The 21,901-nt window shown below is 50.3% G+C and overlaps 2 protein-coding genes across 4 annotated transcripts in view; one reads left to right on the top strand and one right to left on the bottom strand.

Moving 5' to 3' along the window:
- The window catches only part of Pc (pyruvate carboxylase), a 115,492-nt gene extending 108,882 nt beyond the window's left edge, over positions 1-6,610 (bottom strand). The window contains exons 1-2 of one of the 3 annotated variants that reach the window (XM_005384367.2): positions 6,521-6,592; positions 708-746 (exon numbers count right to left, since the gene is read on the bottom strand). The gene's annotated coding sequence lies outside the window, so the exon portion shown is untranslated. Of the gene's footprint in view, positions 1-707; positions 747-1,531; positions 1,548-6,520 lie in introns of those variants that run through there. The other 2 variants (XM_005384369.2, XM_005384365.1) reach the window with 2 other exon arrangements.
- Positions 6,611-12,214: 5,604 nt separating this feature from the next.
- On the top strand, positions 12,215-20,015 carry LOC102027539 (chromosome unknown open reading frame, human C11orf86). Its single transcript, XM_013513822.1, has 3 exons — positions 12,215-12,316; positions 18,280-18,612; positions 19,184-20,015. Exons 1-3 carry the CDS (start codon positions 12,275-12,277, stop codon positions 19,280-19,282), a joined length of 474 nt encoding a protein of 157 aa, XP_013369276.1. The 5' UTR covers positions 12,215-12,274; the 3' UTR covers positions 19,283-20,015.
- Positions 20,016-21,901: the final 1,886 nt, after the last annotated feature.

Here is a 21,901-nt window from a genome sequence, read left to right as displayed (position 1 = left end):
GGAGAATGTCTGGCCAGGCTGTTCTTGCATCTGCGTGGGGGACAAGACCAGAGTCGCGGATGAAGCCCAATCCAGAGGGCCTGGGAATTTAGGCTGGGAAAACAAACTGGACCTCACAGCCACCTGCAGTCAAGGCAGCTGACAGGAGGGCAAACCTTAAAAGCAGCAGGTTATAGCCAGCAGCCCTGCCTGGGCATAGCATGGGGAAAGAAGAGACAATCCCCCCGCCACCTTTACTCCCCTGTCACTGTGACTGGCAGAGGCTGCAAATGCACATGAAGTGTTCTCACAACTCTTGGCAGAGCCCCCTCATCCCCCAGCTGCACATCCCCAAGTCTCTTGCCACCCAGCTGCCCACCCTCTGTGACCCCCAAAGAAGGGGCCTTCTCAGATGCTGAGGGATGCTTCTAGTAGAAGCCTCACAGCCACCCCCTGCCCAGCTTCCCAAGCCACACCCTTCCAGGAGTAGGGCCTCCTGCTATGGCTGGCCAGCTGCCAGCTAAGGCCAGCAGGAAGCCAGATGTCACTTTCCTGCGAAAACTAAGAAAGTCCAGAGAGACCAAGCTTAAATGGAGATTTTCCAAAAGTCAGAGCCCGTCTTTTATCCTGACTGAGCCTGAGACATGACACGCAGGTCTGCCGCATCCGCAGCTGCTCCCTCTGAAGACTCCCAAACACCACAGGCCAGGGGTTAGGACAGGACTCACTGTTAGTGTTTTGTCAGTTCTCCGGAAGGCATACGTTATCTAAAGTAAAAGGGAAAAAAATGTTATCCTCATTTCTCTAGGTGCTCCCTAGACAACCTAGAAAAGGTGAGAACAAGAATGACTTGTACGCTTCTCATATCAAGGGGGGCTGTAGGTGGCCATAGGGCAGCAAAGGTTGAGGGATAGCTCCGCTATCCAGCTACCACCTGTTCTGTGACCTTCAAAGCCTGGCTCCTCATCTGTAAAATGAGTACAGTGCTGGGTATGGTGGAGGATGCCTGTAATTCTAGCTCTTGGGAGGCTGAGGCAAGAGGATTGCCATGAGTTTGAGGCCAGCCTAGGCTACATAGTGAGTTCAAGGCCAGCCTGAACTGCATAGTGAGACTTTGTCTCTAGTGGGGGATGATAACAATATCATCCATCCCATGGGCTTTAGAGGACACCCTAGGGGCAACACATAGAATGACACACTCTGATGTTAGCCACAAGTGTGGCAGTAGCATTGAAGTAAAGTTTTTTGTTTTGTTTTGTTTTTCGTTTTTTGAGAGTCTCACTATGTACTTCAGGCTGGTCTTGAACTCACTATTTAGCCCAGACTGGCCTGGAACTTGAGGCAATCCTCCTGCCTCAGTCTCCTGAGTGCTGGGATTATAGGTATTGACCACCCAGTCGAAGTAAAGTTCTTGTCTGGCCTCCCACCGCACAAGAAATCCCAGAATTGTTTTTCCCTTTGCCTGAAACGCTTCCTCTTCCTGTCTACCTCCACCCATCCACAGGCCCACTTCTATCTAAAGTACAGGCTGCCTCTAATCCTGAGATGTTACCTGCGCTCCTGATTCTTGGGCTCTGGCTCCTCTCTCACTCTGCAACTTGACACTAATGAAGCGCTCTTACGTGACCTGCCACATGTCTCCCATTTCCCGATGGCTTCTGCAAACCCTTTCCTGCTGAGGCCCCCACCCTGCCAGGCGCAAGAGCACACCCTACGTTCAGGCCCAGGCGAGTCCTCAAGTAAAGAAGCCACTCTTGAGAGTTTACAGACTGCCTCAGACTGCTTCTTTTCCAAAGGCCACACCTGCGAAACAGCGCAAGCCACACATCAATAAACAGCAAAATGGAGGCACACACCAGCAAGTCATCAAAGGGACTGAACGCATGTTTAGAGAAAATCAGTTGTCTTAGTAAATTATGTCCAGGCTGAAACTGAATGTCTGGGGCATTCAATTCAATGAAATATTTATTGAGTTCATGCTTTGCCCTAGGCACTATGCCAGAAGGCACAAGTTCTGCCCAAAAAGTAGGTTAAACTGTTGATAGTCAACTTTAGAGGACAAAACCGGGATGCCCCACGAGAGATGAGCAGGGACTCAGAGCCAACGGCCCAGGGTCAGTCCCAGCCACACCATTTCCCAGCCCTGTGACTCTGAGCGAGTTATTTCTCCTCTGTGTGCATAATGGGGCTCACCAAGGTCCTGTCACCACATAATGAGAGCACACACAGGCTGGCCTTTATTATTAATGACAATAAGTGACTATTTATCGTCATCAGTATTGTTAAAAGTGAGAGTGCTCATCTGGCTGAGTAGCTCTGGCAAGGCTTAATACAAGAAAGCCTTGAGTCTTAAGGAATAAGTTAACTTTGACAAGGAAGGGGCCTGCAGAGAGCAGTCATCAGGAAGGAGAGCAGAGAAGGGACACTAGCAAGTGAGCTTAAGGAGTCAGAATAGACTAGGAGGGGCTGAAGTGGAAGAGGTTACCTGTGTGGGGTTAGTGGAAGAAAGAGCCGAACAGGTAAGAGTACCTTAGGGAGCCTTGAATGCCAAGCCCAAGAAAGCTTCTCATTCAACAAGAGGAAACAGCTTGATCTTCTTATCACTTCCCCACCATCTACGAGTAGCCCACCTCCTCAGGCAAAGCATCTACAGCTGACACTAAAAGGCAGCCAGGAGAAAGAGCTGATGGGATGGCCAGGCAGGCCCAGGTGAGTTCTGTGCATGGGAGCAGGCAAGATGCCCCACTGCTGCGAAGGATGTCGTTGGCCCCAAAGTAGGCACTTTTGGGAAGCAGGTGTAGGAGCTCCTTCAAAAGAGGGTAGCGTGCTACTAGGAGGCAGCCAGAGCAAAAGGCTACACCGAGCTCCACTGGAAACACTGACAACATTGACCTAGAAGTGGCACCAGCTTGTGAGACGAATGCTAGAGGGAGGCGGGATTTCCCCCAGATTTACTGATGTCCTGTCGGTGCTGCTGGTCACAGCTGCCAAATGTGACTCCTTCCCATCTTCCCCAACTTCCATTCTTCTCTCCTCACTGGTTCTCAATCTGAGCTATTTTCTACCAATTTATCCAAACCTTTTATTGAGTGCCTACTTGTTCCCAGCACTATGTTAGGCACTGTGAGGTCACGATGAAGAGGGACACGGACAATTGTGACATGTGTCCCAGAGCCTCCAAGTATGGTGTTGGGAGGATAGGCACCCAGCCCAGTACCTGGGGTCTTAGAATTCACACAGAGAAAGCAATAAGCAAGGCAAAAAGGACGTAGGCACCTGCATTGGTACCTTGAGGCAGGAGGATCCCACCAAGGGTCACCAGGAAAAACCCTCGTAGGGGAGATCCCAGAGGTGAAGAGGGGCACCGAGAAGGATCAGCCAGGCTGCAGCAGGCTTCAGGAGAAAGAGAAAAGGAGAGAAGGGCCAGAAGGGTAATCTGGGGAGACTTTGGCTGGCAGCCTAAATTAATTAAAAAAAAAAAAAAAAAAAAAAAACAGGTATTGAGCAGCCCTTTCTCTAAGGGCAGGGCACAGGCCAGCCATGAGGAAACAAAACACGGCTGGGCATGGGGACACATGCCTGTAATCCCAGCACTTTGGAGGCTGAGGCAGGAAGACTGCCATGAGTTCGAGGCTTGCCTGGACTACACAATGAATTCAAGGCCACCCTGAACTACATAACAAGAGTCTATCTCAAAAATAAATAAATAAGGCTGAGGCTATAGCTCTGCACTCCCTGTGTTAATCTGTAGTACTGAAAAGAAAAAAAAAAAGAAGAAGAAACAAAGGATGGTGAAGCACAGCCATATACCCCATACTCCCAGCTACTAGGGAGGCTGAGGGAGGCTGAGTTCAAGACCAGCCTAGGCAATATGGTGAAACTCCATGAGTGACGAGAGAAAGAGAGAGAGAGAGGGAGAGAGAGAGAGAGGGAAGTGGATTGGGTTGGGGGAAAGAAAATAGCTCATGATAAAGTGCATACATAGCACGCTGCTCAGGTCTCTGGGTTAAAACCCTGCACAGGGGCTGGGGATTTAGCTCAGCAGCAAAGCGCCTGCCTGGCAAGAGCAAGGTCGTGAGTTCGGTTCCCGGTACCGGAGAAAAACCAAAAAAAAAAAAACAAATAAAACCCTGCACAAAAAGGGATGGGGAGGTGTTATGGTTTGTGTCTGGGTGTCCCCCCAAAGCCACATGCAGGGCTTTTAGAGTTTGATTGATTGGCTGTGACACCTGCCCTGGGGCAGATAGTTTGCATATGTAAGGGAAAGAGGCTGGCTCTTCCCACAGCTCCTCCATTTTGTTCTTCTTGCTTAACTGTGTTCCCCCCACCATGAACTGTTGCCCACTGCCATGTGCCACCTGCCTTGGAGCCAGCCAAGTATGGACCGAAACCTCTACAAATTGTAAGCTAAATAAACGTTTCCTTCCTTAATTTTGGGCATCAGGTATTTTATCCCAGCAACCAGAGAAAAGTAACCAAGAGGGGGGCATTGCTTCAAGCATGCTCCTGAACACAAATGGATATAATCTGCAGCTAAAGCCAGCTGCTGAGCCCTCCTGGCCCAGTCAAGCACCAACTGCCTTTGGAACCAATCTTACTTCCTCACGGTCTCACCTGCACCTTAGCAAATGCCACTACCCTCACCTGGCTACATCTCTTGCGACCCCTTCACAGTGACTAAACACATTTTTCACGCCAATGGAGATGTGCCGTTTCCTCCACATCCTCCTTCCTCCTCCCTCAGCCTGCCTCTCACAGGTTCTAGTTGTCTAAAACTCAGCCTCTTGCATAATAAGACCTTTGCCACTCAAATCTAATACTTGCTTCACTGCCAGCAGCGTCAAAAATGCTTACCTCTCACCACCTCCAGGAAGCCAGCTCAGATCCATTCCCTTCTATCCTCAAGGCCATTTCCCCACTGCCTTGATTTAGTGTGTGGTCTGTCCTGATTTGTGACTCTCCAGTGAACTTCCCCTTCTATTTCCTCCTCTGAGCCATACCTTGCTGTCACCAGCTTTCTACAAATATCTGTGGCATGCTCATTTGCCACTTGGGTTTTTTTCTCTCCTCTAACCAGTCTGTCAGCAGGATTAACCTCATCACCTACATTATATCTCGCCATGCAGCCTAAGGCTCTGCACATGATAGGTGTATTAAAAAGTGTGCACGTGGTAGGTGTGCAAAGAATATGATGAAGAATTCAAGAGTTATTCTGGGCATGGTGGTGCATGCCTATGATCCCAACACTCAGAAGACTGAAGCAGGAGGATCCCTGTGAGGTCGAGGCCAGCCTGGGCTACATAGTGAGTTCAAGTCCACCCTGAACTATATAGCAAAACCCTGTCTCAAAAAGTAAACAAACACACAACAACAACCACAACAAGACTTCAAGAGTAAAGATGAAGAGCAGGGAGGGAGAAAGCTGCAGCTGCAACGGGATAGAAAAGCTGAGCACATCCACAAGGATTTGGATCATACACAGGGAAAAGGTGACATGGTAGAGGCTAGCTAGGGCTGCTGGTGGCAGTGGGGAAGGGAATGACAAGCAAGGCACATGACCAAGATTCTGGGGGCTCTAGTGACCCAGCAAATGTTGTCATTTCTCAAAGCCTCAGTTTTCTCAGCTGCAGAACGGATTAATGAGCCTCGAGCTACCACTCTCACAAAATAAAGGGGCAAACAGATTGTGAAGAATTTCAAAGCTGCTAGGGGCAAAGGGACTTGGCTTAACTCCATCATTTGTGAGATGAGGAAAGAGCTCTCCACAGGCAAAGCAGGGAAAGTCACACTGGGCAGAACCTGCAAAGCAAGTCGTCAAGGCCAGGACTTCTGCGTTCTTGCCCAGGAGGGCACTTCCCGAACTCAATTCAGCAACTACTAAAAGTTGTAGAAATAACGGGCTGAACCCAGCTTTACCTCCTGAGGGGCCTTGAGTATATAAATCATTGCATCTGGGCGCCTTAAACTTTCTTTTACATCTGAACCAAAGTAGAACTCTCGATTCCACTACACAAGGCAGAGAGCAAGCAATCCGACCAGGGAAAACGCTAGCCATACACGCCACGGCTTTCATATATCCGCTATAACGGGAGCAACTTGGGCTGCCGATTTTGACAGATGTGCGTGCGAACGCTTGGGCACCTACAGTGATGCATTTTAGTGCTCTGTGCATCAGTTTGTCCATCTGCAAAATGGGCCAGAGAGCAGGACTACGGCCCGCCAGCGGATTCCTGGGGCGCAGAAAGGATGCAGGTTGGGGCGCCCCGGGCGCCACGCGGCGGGGTCCAGGAGGAGACAGGGAGGGGGCGGGTCCGCATCGGCCGAGTCCCCGCGGGAGGGGGAGGGACGCCGCACGTCGTGTCGTGTCGCGTCGCGTAGCACGCCGCCCGCCGCCGACTCCTAAAGCCGCCCCTCGCAGAGCCCGCTCCGCCTTTCCGCGCGCGACCCTTACATAAGCGTCCCCGGCGGAGGCGCCGGCGCACGCCCACCTGCTCCGACCTGCCTCTGGAAGAGGAAGATGCAGAGCACCACGGACACTCACCTCCTCTCCGCCGCGGTAAGTCGTCGCCGCTGCCTGTACGGTTGCTGCCTCCACTGACAGGGAACAGCTGCGGTCTCTGCGCAACCGAACTTGTTGCAGTCCTGGCCCCGCCTTATAGACTTCTTATTGGCCCAGGCAGCCCAACCCCTCCTAGTATTGGACAGGATTCTCCGTCACTCACCACTCCACCTCTTAGGACTCCTCCCTACGCTCGCCTACCCATCATGTTTAAGCCTTGGCGCCCCACGTCAGCCCCGCCCCTCTCGTCCCGGGCGGGCCTCTGGATTGGCGGCGAGGCTAAGAGATCCCGCCCCTGTCGCACCACCGCCTACTCCGGGCGTCTCGAAAGTCTCACGTGTGCCTCGGGGCCCCGCCCCAGCCCGCAATAGGCGGAAGTGGCCCGGCTTCGACACGTCGTGATTGGCTGTCAGCGGGGGTGGGGACGTGCGATTCATTCACTCGGGTAGCACGTGTCTCCCCAAACCGCAAGCACAACAGAAGCTTTGGGCCCCTGGAGTCCCAGCTAAACGCAAATTCATGTTAGCGAGTGGAGAAGAGGTAGCAGGAAACGCGTTTTTAAATGGCTGAAGGAAGAAGGCCCTGGTGCCAACCGATCTTACGTAATTGCGTCTTTTAGCAGCCACGTGGGTGGTGATGGTGGTCAGGAGTCCGCCTCTGTGTGACCTTGGACATGTCACTTCACCTCTCTGAGCTTATGTTTCCTACTGTGCAAAGCAAGCCGCTCAGGGCCTAAGGAGTTTAGAAGTCTTGGTTGATGTACAGTAGAAAAGCTTTCTAAATTGGGCTCTGAGCCAACCAGGGAATAGAGAAATGACCAACACAAACCAAAATTTTCTGCCTTCCAGTAAGAGAGGCTGACAACAGATAGAATATACCATATGTCAGATGGTGATCAGGATAAGGAGAAAAAATAACGGGCTGCAGACAAGAGGATCAGGAGAGAACATCGTGTTAATAACTAGAAATTGCTTTTTGATCAGGAAGAGATACTGTATTACGACTCCCTCCTCTTCTTGGACTTTATTATGTAAAGACTTTGTCAAGCCAATTTCTTTGTCCTTCCATCCACCTGTCCCCCAGAACCCCAACCCTGGATAGCTCCAACACAGCAAATAGTAGTAGGACAAGGGTTTCAACTTCGATTTTCCAGATACATGCATTCATTTGATCAGTACACACTTCTTGAGTACCTACTGTGTGCCCAGTGGTGGGATGCTGGGGAGGGTGGTGGGCAAGATATGTTAGAGCCCACATTCCATTGGTGCCCAAGTCCACTTTTTTTTTTTTCCTCTGGGCAGCAGCTGTGGTAGTACTGAGGATTGAACCCAGGGCCTTCACACTGAGCTACATGCCCAGACTACTATTTATTTATGTATAGATACAGTCTCCTAAATCTATAACTACTGGCATTACAGGTGTGAATCACCATGTCCAGTTCCTCTTTTTTTTTTTTTTTTTTTTTTTCAGGAAAAGAGTTGAAGCTACGGGCAAGTCCCCTCTCTGTCTGGGCTGGATTTTCACATAAAACAGGTGTGACATAATGGACACTGAGTGTAATTTACTTATAGTTTCTATTACCCTTCTAGCCCGTGCCTACCTTGTGATCTTATCACTTCCTGTCTGTATCTTATCTCAATGGCTATATGTGTAAGACATGGATCCATGTGTCCTTCAGGTTTGGCCCTAGGGGCTGGGGATTTAGCTCAGCGGCAAAGCACCTGCCTGGCAATTGCAAGGTCGTGAGTTCGGTTCCCGGTACCGGAGAAAAACCAAAAAAAAAAAAGGTTTGGCCCTGCATTAGGACTGGCCAGTCAATAGGGGCTTTGAGTGATCGGGTGGCTTAGTTTTGGTTGTTCCCTGGGAACTCTTGTGTCTAGATCAGAGGGCAAGTCGCTCCACCCATGTTCAGACAACTCCTGCATCACCAGCAACTGACTTAAATCTGAACAAATTAATTGAGTAGAACTAGAAAATGGACTGTTGTGTGGATTCTTATCAGCTAGTTCCAGCATCTATATTGTCTAGCACAATTAGATTGGGAAACAAGACACCTTGCCACCCACCCTCTCCTCTACCCCCAGAATGAGTTTCTGAAAAGGACGCAATTAGGAAAGTATTTCACTCCAGGCACAAAAGATCTGCTTAGCCATGAACCTGGGTGAGGAGTCAAACATTGTTGGGAAAAGCATTTCTCAGCTAGGCATGATGGTGCAAATCTGTAATCCAGAAGCACTCAGGAGGCAGAGGCAGGAGAATTTGGAGCCAAGGGCTATATAGCAAGACCCTGTCTCAAAAAAGAAATTAAAGAAAGTGGAGGAGAAGCATTTCTCTTTGTACTATCAGTGACAGAATCTCTTTGGTACCGGTTGCCTATGGGAAACACAGATTGCTGAGCTGCACCCCATGGCTCTTATGCATATTACTACCCAGAGGTCCTAGAAGCACCAGTGGAGTCACCAAGGCCAATGAAATTCATCTCTGGGAAGTGAGACCCCCTTCATTGCATTGCTAGTTTTAGGGGATTTCCAAATGGGTAATAGGTCAGTGTTGAGACCCACTGAGAGGTATAGAAAAGTATTATCCTGACTTCCCCCATGGTAAGAATCTCCCTGGCTCTTTAAAACCAAAACCAGACAGATTCTTGGACCCATCCCCTACCCCTGTAGATTCTGATTCAGGAAATCTGGGATGGAGCTGGGAATCTTTTCAGTAATTTTTCTCTTGTCTTTTTAAAATCAGCCCCCAACTGATTCTAGAAATCTGGGAAGCTTGGGAAACTGAGTTCTTAGGATATTGAGACAGACTGTGAAGCCAGGCAGAAGGGCTGAGCCAGCCTGTGCAGGGCTGCCCAGGAGTTTGGCCCTGGCACACAGCATAGAAGCAGCAGGACTCTGTCAGGAGGGAAGAGATGTCCTGGAAGTCTGGAGTGTAGCTCCATCTGTTGCTTCTTAGTGTCAGTCCACTTTCTGGAAAGTTCTTGGGGTTTTTTTGTTTGTTTTCTGTTCCCCAGTTTCTCCTCACATTTGAACATCAAGAGTTGAATTTTTTTTTTTTTTTTTTTTTTTTTTGAGACAAGGTCTTGCTATATAGTTCAGGCTGGCCTCCTGCCACAACGATCCCCCTGCCTCAGCCTCTTGAGTGCAAGGATTGCAGGTGTATGCCACCACAACTGGGCAGAAGTTGAGTTTAAACCAGGCAAAGTGGTGCACATTTGTAATCCCAGTTAACACTTAGGAAGCTGAGGCAGGAGGATCTTGAGTTTGAGGCCAGCTTGGACTATTACAAGACCCTGTCTCAAACAAAACGAACAAAAAACTGATTTAGCACATAGTAAGTGCTTAATAAATAGTTGGCAAATAAAACCATGGGAGTCATCTACCCACACTTAGCAGTGAAAATGCCTAGTGTAAATGGGACTGTCCCAGAGGCCAAGAGTCCAGCGAGAAAGGCAGGAGTCCAGAGGGCATCCACCATGTTTAAGGGGGAGGGAAAGTTAAAGATGTAACAACCTGGAACAGGCTAGGGCAGGTCAAGGGCCATGAATGTTGAGGTACAAACTGTCAGACGGGACTTTGACAACATCCCTGGGCCAAGGAGGAGAAAAATGAGATCCCGCCCCCACACAGCCTTTAGACAGAACTCACCAGAGTGGGTATGAACAATGAGCTGACTTCCCTGTCCCAAGCTACTCCTAGGAGCAGTGGGAAGACAGAGACCTCTAAGCGCTTACTTTCAAAGTGGTGTGGTGCTTCGCTGAAGATAATGACCAGAAGCCCAGAGAATCCAAGGAGGGGCCCCTGACCCCATAAGAGCGAGCTTGAAGGGCTTTCTGAAGGAAGCAGTGCCTCTGCCTGCACAGAGAGAGAGACAGGTGACTATATTGATAAACAATCCCATGCAAAGGGAAGAGCCTAAGCAAACAAAGGTAGTGTGACACGGTGGAATGAGAGAGGGTCACGCCACTGCAGCCCTGTGATGGAGCTCACCTAGCACGTTCAGGAAGCAGTGCGGAGGCCCAGGAGCAACCAGGAACAAGGAGACTGGAAGTCAAACAGCAGACAGGGCCCTGAGCCCAGGAACCCCCAGAGAGCCTCACTCTTACCAGCTCACAAAACAGCTCAGGTGTTACACCTCTTCCATCCTGGATGGCAGAAAAGGAATAAGCAAGTTCTGGCAGCTCCAGCCTCAGAGGGCCTGGCTGCTGGTGAGAAGGCAGGGTGACCTGTGACTGCTGGCGGGAAGGACGGGACACTCCTCAGGGGCTGAAGCTGTGTCTTCTATTCTAAGCCACATGGACCCTTGGTGTGTGTGATGGGGCAGGAGTAGCTCTTCTGCTTTTTTTTGATATGTTTCCCTCCCCCAGGCCTGTGAGAGGGACAGGCCACTCCACTGGCGTTCTTGGGATGGCTCCCATCTACAACCACCACTAAGCCATGCTATGCCTTTGTGACAATGAAGGTAGCCACACCCCATCAGCCAGAAGCATTTGTGCTATGTGGAAATTGTACAGCTGTGTAAGACAGCCTGGTTCCCTGGCCCAGGTGTGGTTTTCAGGTTGGGGCCCTAAATCCCAATGCCTTCCCCAGGGCCTTCCCCTACCAGGCTCCTTTAACCCTTGCCTCCTCCTCCTAGGGACATTCCCTGTGTTCCTGGCCTCCTTCTACTCTGGTCAGTCTGGACGGTTGCATTGGACCCATGGAGCCATTGTAAATTTCCACAGGATGTTCAGACCTCCTACTGGCCACAGTGGGCCTTGGTCTACAATTAAGACCTCTTTTCCCCTGTGCTCTTAGGCTGCAGAGTCTCTGCCAGTTCCAAGACCTTCCTTCCTCCATTTCCACACCTCTGGACGTAAAGTTACCAAGAAACAAAGAGAAAGGCAAAGGGGTGGGTTAGCTTCCCCAGAACACCCCCAAGTTTATTGAGGTGCACCAAAGCAGGCACTTTCCCTTTCCCCCAGCCCAGTTTCTGCACAGCTAGCAAGCAGCTCCTCTTCTCTGCGGCTCCTGCTTCAGTGCCCACATGCCCCATCCCAAGTCCCCAGGGAAGAGGCTCTCTGTGACCCCAGCCTTTCACCAGGGTGCCAGTTTCATCCAGCCTGCTGCCCTCGGGCTGAATAGAGGCAGAGGTGAACCCCTACCCCTCAGCTGTAGCACCTCTGCTTCCCCAGCACCCCCGGGATCCGGCAGGGATGCTGTGCTCATTGGACAGGTGTGAACACTGCGGCTCAAAAGAGAAGTGACTTCTCTGCTTGTCACAGAGATAGGGGCCAAGTCAGGGACCACCAGGCAGTGCTTTGTCTGCTCCACTGGCCATCTGGGAAAAGAGAAAGCAAGAAAGTGCAGAATACAGCTCTGGAACAAAGAAAGGGCTTTGTTTTGACATTTTTATCCTAAGAACACAATCCTCAAAAGCAGAAAGGCCTTGAACAATCATGTTTCCAAGATGTTCCACAAGATAAAAAGCACCTGGGTCTTTGTGTACAGACAACACAATCAGGCCCTGCCCATGTCTGGCTATGTACTAGGCTTGCATTAAGATCTGGCAATTGGTGCATGGTTTTATTGTTTGCTTATTTTGCACTGTCAGGAGCTGAACCCAGGGCTTTTGCCCTCAGCTATATCTCGTCTTTTTATTTTGAGACAAGGTCTTGCCAAGATGCTCAATTCCTCAGGCTGGGCTAGAACTTGAGATCCTCCTGTCTCATCCTCGAAGAGTGCTGGGATTACAGGCATGCACCACCATATATGGCTGCACTTGGTGCTTTTTAACAAGGTAAGTTTAAGGGAGCCGGGTTAGACCTTGTTATGGTTGATACATTGTGTCAACTTGGGGAGTCTGGAGGTTTGGCTAAGTGACTCAGCAGGAAGCCAGGGTGTTTACTTTGTATACATCCTAAGCCTGTGGAAGAGGAGGGCATGGAAATTGTGCCAGAGCTACATGCCCCTTAGGTGGGGGTAGCCTGTTTACAATGTAAGGCAGGGAAAAGAAGCTGCTTGGGGCTATTCCTCCCTTTTGCTCTGGCTGCTTTGCTGTTCGGCTGCCATTCCCCCCTTTGCTCTTGTTGCTTTGCTGTCTTCTGCCTCGGAGCCAGCCAAGTATGGACTGAAACCTCCACAAACTGTAAGCTAAATAAACCTTTCCTTCCTTCATTTTGGGCGTTGGGTATTTTGTCTCAGCAACGAGAGAAAAGTAACCAAGACAGACCTCCATTTCACAAATGAGGAAAAGTCTCAGATAAAAGGACAGACCCACCTTCGGCAGTCACTGGGTTCTGCTTAATTGAAGGAGTTCAAGAGCACCTGTGTTACTGCCTCTGGGACTCTCCTACAGAGCTCAATTGCTTTCTCTACACTCAGAATAATCCTACCCTAATCCCTCAGAGCACTGCTGAAATTAAATACAACCACATACCAGAAGCCCTTAGCTCAGTGCCCAGTGTATAGCAAGTGCTCAGCACCTGGGTGCTCTCATAATAGTTTTTGCAGCAGTAGTGTTAGTATTTATCACCTACTTTGATTTCTCCAGGTGATTAGGTGGCCAGGCTCTGGCCCTGGACCTGACAGCCTTGTATTCCAGCTTCCTGTGCAGATATGAAAACCAAAAAAGTGGACATGTTTGGTACCACTGTTCTGAACTAAAAGAACTCGGGTCCAAAATGCTCTGGATTATAACAGCTGATCAGGCAGAGAGTAGAGTCCCATTACCAGTTGAATATATACCAATGGTTTTCATTTAAATATCTGCACAGTCTTCTGTCATATTTTCAAGGAGAAAATCTAGTGGCCTATGGTTAAGCCTGCCGTTCTGGCCAATCATCATAGAGGACACAGGAAGACCCAGACCTCCACCCACGGAGGGTGGAACCTAGGTCTCTGAAGACTCCCAGTGCTGGCTGGACTCACGGGAGCTGGATTCCAGGCCTGCCTGAAAGTGCTTCTGTTATTTCATCTGAACCGTGGGATAAGCTCCCAAGTGATGCAGGGGTGAAATGCAATCACAGAGGTAAGGCTCCCAAAGTGGAGGGTGTACTCCATCCTGCTGCCTCCTGGGACAGCTCAGATTCTCAAGGCCCTAGAGTTCGGGCTTCCATCTGACTTTCCCAGGGCAACCCTCTGTGCTCAACTCTCACCTCCATCTGTATTTGTACCCATCCTCTATGCCCTGGAGCCAAAGTGCCAATACCACCTCCTCCCAGAAGCCTGCCTGGATTCTCCCCATTCCCAAGCCGTTCTCTTCTGTGCACCCTCGGCACTTGGCATCTCTCATAAATCACACTCCCTATGTACATGAGAACCCCTCCATTTCCACAGACACTGACTTTACCCTGCCTCACCCCAAGCCTTCACCAAATAAATCTGGCCCATAATGGGTAGAAGTAGATCAATCTCTCTGGTTTACCGAGAGGAACATCTAGGTAGCGTGCCCCAATTTGCAGCCAGATCAGATATCTAAGCCTCATCACAGCTTTAAATGGCATCATCACTAGGAAATGGATACTAGTGTGTTTCATCAGTCTTGCACTTCTCTTCTCCATGCATTTTAACCCCTCTGCAGTGGGGTTCCATGTCCTGATGAATGGGTACCTGGTATTCCTTCTTAATGAGGTGCCAAATGATGTTGCAGTCCATCGATGCCACCTTAGATCTGGTGAAATAAGGTATAATCCCCATTTGATAGCTGAGAAAGTTTAGGCGCATGAGGCTAGGCCGCTCCCCGAGGCACAGGGCCAGCATGTGCCAGGACAAGGCTTCAAACTCAGACAGCATGGTGGGTTTGGAATCCTAGGTCTCTGTGAGGCAAGGCTGCACCTGATGAGGGGCTCCTAAGGAACAGAATACAGCAGACGTAATGGGCTGTCACTTCTGACATTAAGTCCCCGCAGATTCTGGCTTCTGCCTTGTCTCCCCTGTCTGGCCCTCTTTTTCACTCATTCTGACTGAAGACAGCTGCCCCGGTGCTAAACTGCTCTTTGGAGGGGTCGGAGGAGCAATAGCCAACAGCCAGCAAGAAACAGCAGCCCTCTGTCCAGCAAGCTGCGGGTAGAGAAATTCTGCTGCTCAGGGCAAGGTTGAGTTTAGAAGCCCATCTGCCTACAGTAGGACCTGGATGGACCCTCAGCCAGAGTCTCACTAAGCCATGTCCAATTCTGGGCCCACAGAAACTGAAATAATAAGTGTGTGTTTTCCTAACTCACTAAGTTTGTTTTAAGCCACAAATCTCATTCAAGCTATTGTGAGGTTTAAATGATATTAATGGAGGGATTAGCTCCAGAACCAGTAAAAATGCTCAGAAAACAGTGGTTAAAACCAGAGGAGAAGGAGGAAAAGGCAGGGCGTCCTGGTCCCTTGGCCTGCACTCCTCACCCTGCAAGTAATTTGTCACACAAGAGTGCACACCTAATAGTCTCCTATATTTAACACCAGGTATTTATACTGTGTCGGGCCCTGGGGCACAGATGAAACCAGGGTAGCTTGTGCCATGAAGGAATGCCTGGTCTGCTGGGGAAGGCACGCGTGCGTGCTAGTGCTGTGTGGCATCGGAGGCCTGCAGAGGGGACAGCCCACCTTCCCCAACCCGTGTCACTCTCAGAGCCGCGTGTTGAAAGTGAGACTGCTGGCCAGGTAGGGAAGTCGGGCAGTGGCAGGGAGGAAGGAGAGGAATATGTATTTTCTGCTTTCCTCGGTGGATGGAGAGTGTTTGAAGATCATGGATTTGGCAAGAGTGTTCTGCAGCGGTGCACTTGACACACACAGGAGAGTGATTCAGCCCAACGCGTCTCAGAAGTGTGTGAGTCAGCAGGTTCCTCCTGGTGCAGGTCTGGGAGAGGGGATTTGAGATGGCCTGTGCCGACATGCCGGCATTGAGGGGTGGATGATGGCCAGTTGCACTGTCTTCTAACTGGGTTGGAGGTTAAACACAGGAAGGTGGGCAGGGTTGGAATATACAGGCTTTGGGTGCACATTGGGATCTGTGTTAGGGACAGGTTCAGGCAGAACATTAAGGCCCCTTTTTATCCATTCTCTTACAGGGGCCCTGGCTTATTGGGGAGTGGGAGCTGAGCCCGGCAGACCTTGAGAGACCCTTCGCTAAGATGGGAGTGGCAGTGTACGCCTGTAATCCCAGTACTTGGGAGGCTGAGACAGGAGGATCACAAATTAGAGCCCAGCCTTGGCAACTTAGTGACTTGGTGAGACCCTGTCTCAAAATAAAATAATCAAAAAGACTGGAAAGAGGGAGAGACTCTTCCCAAGGATAGCCCAGAAACTGAGAGAGAGGAAAGGGCCAAGGCCAGGCCCAGGGGATAAAGATGGGGTGGACCAGGAGTCATAGCCAGCACCTCCCTGACTGTCAGGGTGGCCTGTGTGGCAGCCCAATCTTGGAGGACACAGGGCTTGTGGCTCCTGTCTTGCCTCTGTCACCAACACTGGGTAGGAGAACAGAGTGGTAGAAACACAGGCTTCAAAGTGGGAGTCCCCGGGCTAGGGATATAGCTCAATGGCACAAGCACTTGCCTGGCAGGCACAAGGTCCTGAGTTCGATTCCCAGCACCAAAAAAAAGAAAAAGAAAAAAAACCACACAACTCAACTCACCAGGCGTGGTGGCGCTCGCCTGTAATCCCAGCACTCAGGAGGCTGAGGCAAGAGGATCGTTGTGAGTTCAAGGCCAGCCTGGTCTACAAAGTGAGCTCAAAGCCAGCCTGAACTGCATAATGAGACCCTGTCTCAAAAAGACAAAAAAAAAAAGTGAGAGTCCCAGCACTGCCACTTACCAAAGGTACTCTCTGGCCAGCTGCTTGACCTCTGTGAGCCTCACTTTCCTAATCTATAAAATGGAACAAATTGGGCATGGTGGTACATGCCTTTAGTCCCAGCCAGCCAGGAGTCTGATGCAGGAAGATTGAATCTAGGAGTCTGAGGGCAGCCTGTGCCACATAGCAAGAGTCTATCAAAAAACAAAACAAACAAACAAAAAAAAAACTAACCTATGTGTGGTATCACACATCAGTAGCCCTAGTACCCAGTGCTCTAGGCTAGGAAGCTGAGGCAGGAGGACCAAGAGAGTTCAGACCCAGTTTGGGCAACTTAACAAAACCATGTCTCAAAATAAATAAATAAATAAATTAATCAATTAAATTTAAAAACAACTGGGCATGATATCTCAGTGTTAAGGGTCCTGGTTTCAATTTCCACTAGCACATGAATCCAATCCCATCCAATCCAATCCAGTTAAATCCCCACCTCAGAGGACTAACATAATGTTTAAATGAAACCTATGAATGAATTAGCTCTAGAACCAGAAAAATGCTCAAAACTAAATAGAGTATGATTCATATGTACGAGGTCCCTTCAGCTTTCAGATCCTCTGGTTCTAGGGAATCTACTGGCCCGGCCGAAGACCCCTTCTCTTTCCCCTGTTTGGTGGGACAGAGCTGCTGGCAGTCTTGCTTTGAGGAGCAGCCACCTTGATGATTTCAGTTTCTTCCTTCTTCCTTTTTTTTTTTTTTTTTTTTAGATGGGTTCTCAGTATGTAGCCCAGGGGGGCTTTGAACTTGTTATTTCAGCTTTCTACATGCTAGGAGTACAGGGTACCCCCCCAGTTCAATTTTGGCTCATAACCAAAATGACCCACTTTATAGATAAGGAGGCTGACCAAGAGAGGAGAGTTTGCCATCATGATGAATACCACCAACTCTCTTTTATTGAGGAGTTGCTATATGTATGCCAGGCTATGCTGTGCTGGAGTATTAGGAGCAGAAGTAGGCCTGGAAAAGAAAATCCAGGCAGGAGGATCACAAGTTTTGAGCCCAGACCTGAGCCATTTAGTGTCTTAGCAAGACCTTGTATCTAAAAGTAAGGGTTGAGAATGTAGCTCAGTGTAAAAGCCCTGGGTTCAGTTCTCCAGTAGCTAAGTAAATCATAAAAAGGGTTTGGCATGTAGCTCCATAGTGTAATAGCACCCCTGGGCTCAATCTCCAGTCCTGGAAAAAAAAAGAGAAGAGAGAAGAGAAGAGATGAAAGGAGGGGAAGTGAGGGGAGGGGAGGGGAGGGGAGGAGAGCAGAGAAGAGAAGAGAAGAGAAGAGAAGAGAAGAGAAGAGAAGAGAAGAAGAAAGGAAGGGAAAGGGGAGAGGAAGGAAGAAAGGAAGGAAGGACCTAGACTGGAGCTATACTATTTCTTTAAAAAAAAAAAAAAAAATGCTAGTGTAGTAAAATACACATAACACAAAAATTTCCCACCTTAGCCTTTTTCAGTGGACAGGTCAGTGGAATGGAATTTTCCTCATAATGTTGAGCATACCACCTCTGGAGCTCTCATCCTCATGCAAAACTGAAAGCCCGCAGCAACTAAACAAGACCTCTCCATGGTCCGGCCACTGGGAAGCACTGATCTACTCTGGATCTCTCTGATGTTGACTGCTAGGTTGGAACTGTCCTGGTTCACGTCTCTGTGTTGTTGTGGGGCCACCTGTGTTCAGGGTCAACAAGATGAGTGGTGTGAACAACCCTGGCCACAAGAGTTCAGAGGAAGCGGAGCTCTTCTAGAGCTGGGCAGTCAGGGAGGGCTGCCTGGAGGAGGAGAAGGACAAGGAAGACACATTAAGAACCAGACCTTTGGTCTGAACTCCTTGCCCCAGAAGGTGGGTGGCAGTGGGGAGGGTGACTCAGAGATGCCCAACCCATGTCCTGCCCTTTGGTTTATGATGGCCACCTCAGCAGGGCCAACCTTTGCCCCTAGGAGATCACCTGTCTGACAGGTGGAGACCGCAGACCATCCAGGCGGCTCACCAGTGCGGAGGAAGCATCCAGAGCTATGGGAACAGGGTTGCGCAGCCGCTCCTTTCGAGGACCCCGGTCCTCCTATGGGAAGCTCCAGGAGGGACAACTCCGGCGGACACTGAGCCTCCGGCAGGGCCGTGAGAAATGCAGGTCCCAGGCCCTAGATGGAGGCCCAGAAGGGCTGGAGGCCCCTGCTGAGGAGAGGCTGCCCACGAGCCTGGGAGACACAGAGCAGCTGATCCAAGCCCAGCGAGGAGCAGGCAGCCGGCAGTGGCTGAAGCAGTACCAGCAGGTATGCTGAGGGTTGGAGGAAGGGCGGCACCGTTACAGAGGAGAGGCGAGCTCCCAGGAGAGGCAGCAGGGCACAAAGACCCAGGGTGGATACACACAGACTGCAGACCAGGAAAACAGCACAGCAGTCTGGAGGAGAGACTGGAGACAGGAATCCAGGGGTCATATTTAAGAGGGCCCTAAAGATGTTTGGGATTTTCCCATGTGCACTGGGGAATCACTGAAGATTTTAGGTTGGGGATGGGTGTGTGTGTGGTGTACTCAGAGCTGCTTTAAGACACTCCATGTGCTATTTCGTATGTTGGACGGGTGACAGAACAGGAGGCAAGGAGGTCGGCCAGCGTGTCTTTCCCACAGTGTAATTTTGTTCCCCTCTTGCTCTGGGGAAAAGGGAAAATCCAGACTGCCTTGGGAGAGGCATGGGCCTGCTAGCCCTGCCTATAGGAGAAAGGGTTGCAGGTGAGGGGTGCTTCTCCCTGGGGTCTACCTCCACCTCGTGGCTGTGTCTAGAACAGCAGCCCAAACCCACTGCTCAGCCCTGGGTCCTCATCTTCCTCACCCTGGTCTTCCAGCAGGTGCGGAGAAGGTGGGAGAGCTTTGTCGCCAGCTTCCCCCGTGTGACCTTGAGTCAGTCAGCCTCCCCGGATCCCCTGCTGGACGCCACTAGCTAACAGTGCTGGAGGATGGTGGCCCTGTGCTGACTCGGCCTCTTTGCGGCTCTTCTGGACTATGGACTGCTCCAGCCTGTGTCATGTGGCCCGAGGGGGCCCCTCGCCAGTTCACTGGGAGCCCCTTGTGGCTGCCCCAGGCCCTGGCCCTCTCACTCCAAAGCTGGCTCTCCATGAAGACCCCAGTGGACCTGAGGAGAAGGGGTTAGCTCTGTGCCCTTTGGGCTGAGAGCCCCCAGCACTATGACGTACATGAATAGGTCTTAGGAGCCTGCCCAGAAGTGAGGGTGTCAATGCCCCCAGCCTCACACAAGACCCCACAAATCAGTCACCCACTTCCAAGACAGAGCTGGAGGAAGCCAAGACATGTGGCTGAGATGCTCTTGGATGGACATCACTTGGTCACAGAGCCTCCACCTGCTGCTGGTCAGCAGCTAGTGAGGGGCCAGGACACGGGTCCTCTCCCAGACAGTAAGTCCTCACAGGCAAAGACCACGTCTGGGAGGCCCTCAGCGCTGGGCACCCTCTGGCCAAAAGGCTCAGCCTGTTTGTTGCTGCCTTCAGGCCTCAAAGTATCCCAATGAAGGAAGCAAGGGGAACATTCCTTCTACATGTGACAGAGGGGAAACTGAGGCCCAGGGGTGGAAGGAATCTGTTATTTTTGCCATTTCTTACCCCACCTACCCACATCAGTGCCCAATATCGGGGCTAAACACGGGAATAAAGATATGTTGCACTGAAGTGAATAAGTTGTCCACTGACTAACACGGAGCCCTAGTGCCTGTCCTACCTCTGTGACACTGGGCCCTGAGCCCAAGCAGGGCTCACTCTGAAGCTCAGAGCGGGATCAGGGCTCATCCAGGGATGCACAGAGGGAGAGGGCCTGACCCCCAAAGAGCCTGAGTTCTTTGAGAGACACCAGCACTTACTGCAGGGCCCCCTGCAGCTCTCCTAGCTCTAGCAGACCCACAGGTAAGAGAAAGGGAGCTGGCTGTCCTGGTAGAGTCTGGTTGGAGGTTGAAGAGGTATAGCAGATAGAGCGGTGGTCTCCTTATTCCCCTGGAGCCCAGAACCCTGGCAGGGGCACTCGGGAACAAGAGAGGTCCTGGGGAAATGCTGTCACAAATAGCCACTAGCATCCAGGCTTGGAAGCTAGACAGAGCTGAGCAGAAGCCTCCAGCCCTATTAGGCACTGAGTTCAGATGCTTGCAGCTCATCCCCTTTTGTAGCAGTACTGGAGGTGCCTTGAGGAATCCCAGGGCTCCGGGGAGCAGCTTGCATCCACAGCCCTGCCCAGCCATGTCAGGTCTGTAGGAGAAAGCTGGCAAGGCCTCTGCCCTCTGGCCCATCCTGGCCTCTTTGTCCCCAGAGACAAGCTCTGTGATCTGTTTGTCTAGTTCCATGCCTGTCTTCCACCAGTCCAAAAGTTGCAAGGAGCCTGGCTTGTCCATTGGGATGCCAGGGCCAGGTTTTAGGCTTTAGGCCTTAGGCGTGGCACTTTAGACTTTAGGCTTTAGATCTGGCATTCAGTAGATGCTCTGTAAATGATTATTGAGTGAATGTTAAGCGACAGCCTCAAGGTCATGCAGGAATTGATGGCTGAGCTGGCCTGAAGCTCATGATCTGGGCAACTCTCACTTAGGCAGAGAAATTCCTACAGTCCCACCAGCAACCCTGTGGGCAGGCAGGTAGTCTTTCCAATAGAATTCAGGCCTGTTAGAAAACTGGTCCCTAAGTGTAAATGATACAGGATACGATACAGGAGATAAAATTGGAAAATATTATATCTCCTAACTTGTTAGATGCCTGATACGCCAAGTTAGGGGTCTCTAAAAATCAAAGAATGAATTCTAGAAACAATGGAGGTTAAAAGTAGAAAGTAATTATTGAGAGGGAGAGATACAGCTCCTGAGAGACAGGAGGGGGCCCGAATGGCTGCTGGGACCCTACTTTGCAGGGAAATGTTATAGAACAATACCCACATGGGTACAATGTGGGTTACAGCTCTGATTAACCAATAAGGATACAAGTATAGACACTTAGGTAATAGTGATCCAATGGGAAACAAGTCATGGAACAAGATGCATGGAAAGAACAAAGACTTTTTCTAGGAAATGAAGGGTCTGGAGATCCTGGTCATCCAACGGGGTGACTGATGTCTATCTAGGCTTCATTAGGTCTTGCGTTTGTCCTTCGAGGAAATATATAGGCCTGCTCTTTTTGTTTTTATCTTAAGGCCTGGTCTCTAACAGATGTGTCTCCGGCCACCATTGAGATGTGTTTCACCTTTGTCCTGGCTCTCTTAAGGGCCTGGCCCTATCTGACTGCCTGTAATATTTCTGTCTAGCTTAGCTGTTTATAATATTCCCCCCTCTGAAGAGGTATCCCTAACTGTCATTAGTGGGCAGGGGACAATGACCCTTCTGGCTCCTTCAGCCTGAAGGGGGTCATAGTTATGACTGGAGTTTGAGACACTCCCCAGAGGATCTATCTAAAGGCCCTCAATAGACATGAGGTGTTCTCATCTTCGGTAGGGGTATAGCTTTAAATCTGGAGAAGACAAGGCCAAAGAAACAGTTAAGTGCATATGGGCCAAACAATAAGATCAACAAGACTATTATG

This window comes from Chinchilla lanigera, unplaced genomic scaffold, assembly GCF_000276665.1.
Source record: "Chinchilla lanigera isolate Chin_1 unplaced genomic scaffold, ChiLan1.0 scaffold00021, whole genome shotgun sequence".
Classification (NCBI taxonomy): Eukaryota; Metazoa; Chordata; class Mammalia; order Rodentia; family Chinchillidae; genus Chinchilla; species Chinchilla lanigera.
Note: the sequence above shows the minus strand (reverse complement) of the source record. Positions and strands in the feature narration are given on the sequence as shown.

Coding starts and splice junctions, on each gene's coding strand:
- LOC102027539 (XM_013513822.1), top strand. CDS start 12,275: ATGCACCACCATATATGGCTGCACTTGGTGCTTTTTAACAAG. Junction 12,317..18,279: donor ACTTGGTGCTTTTTAACAAG/GTAAGTTTAAGG, acceptor CTTTGCCCCTAG/GAGATCACCTGTCTGACAGG. Junction 18,613..19,183: donor GGCTGAAGCAGTACCAGCAG/GTATGCTGAGGG, acceptor CTGGTCTTCCAG/CAGGTGCGGAGAAGGTGGGA.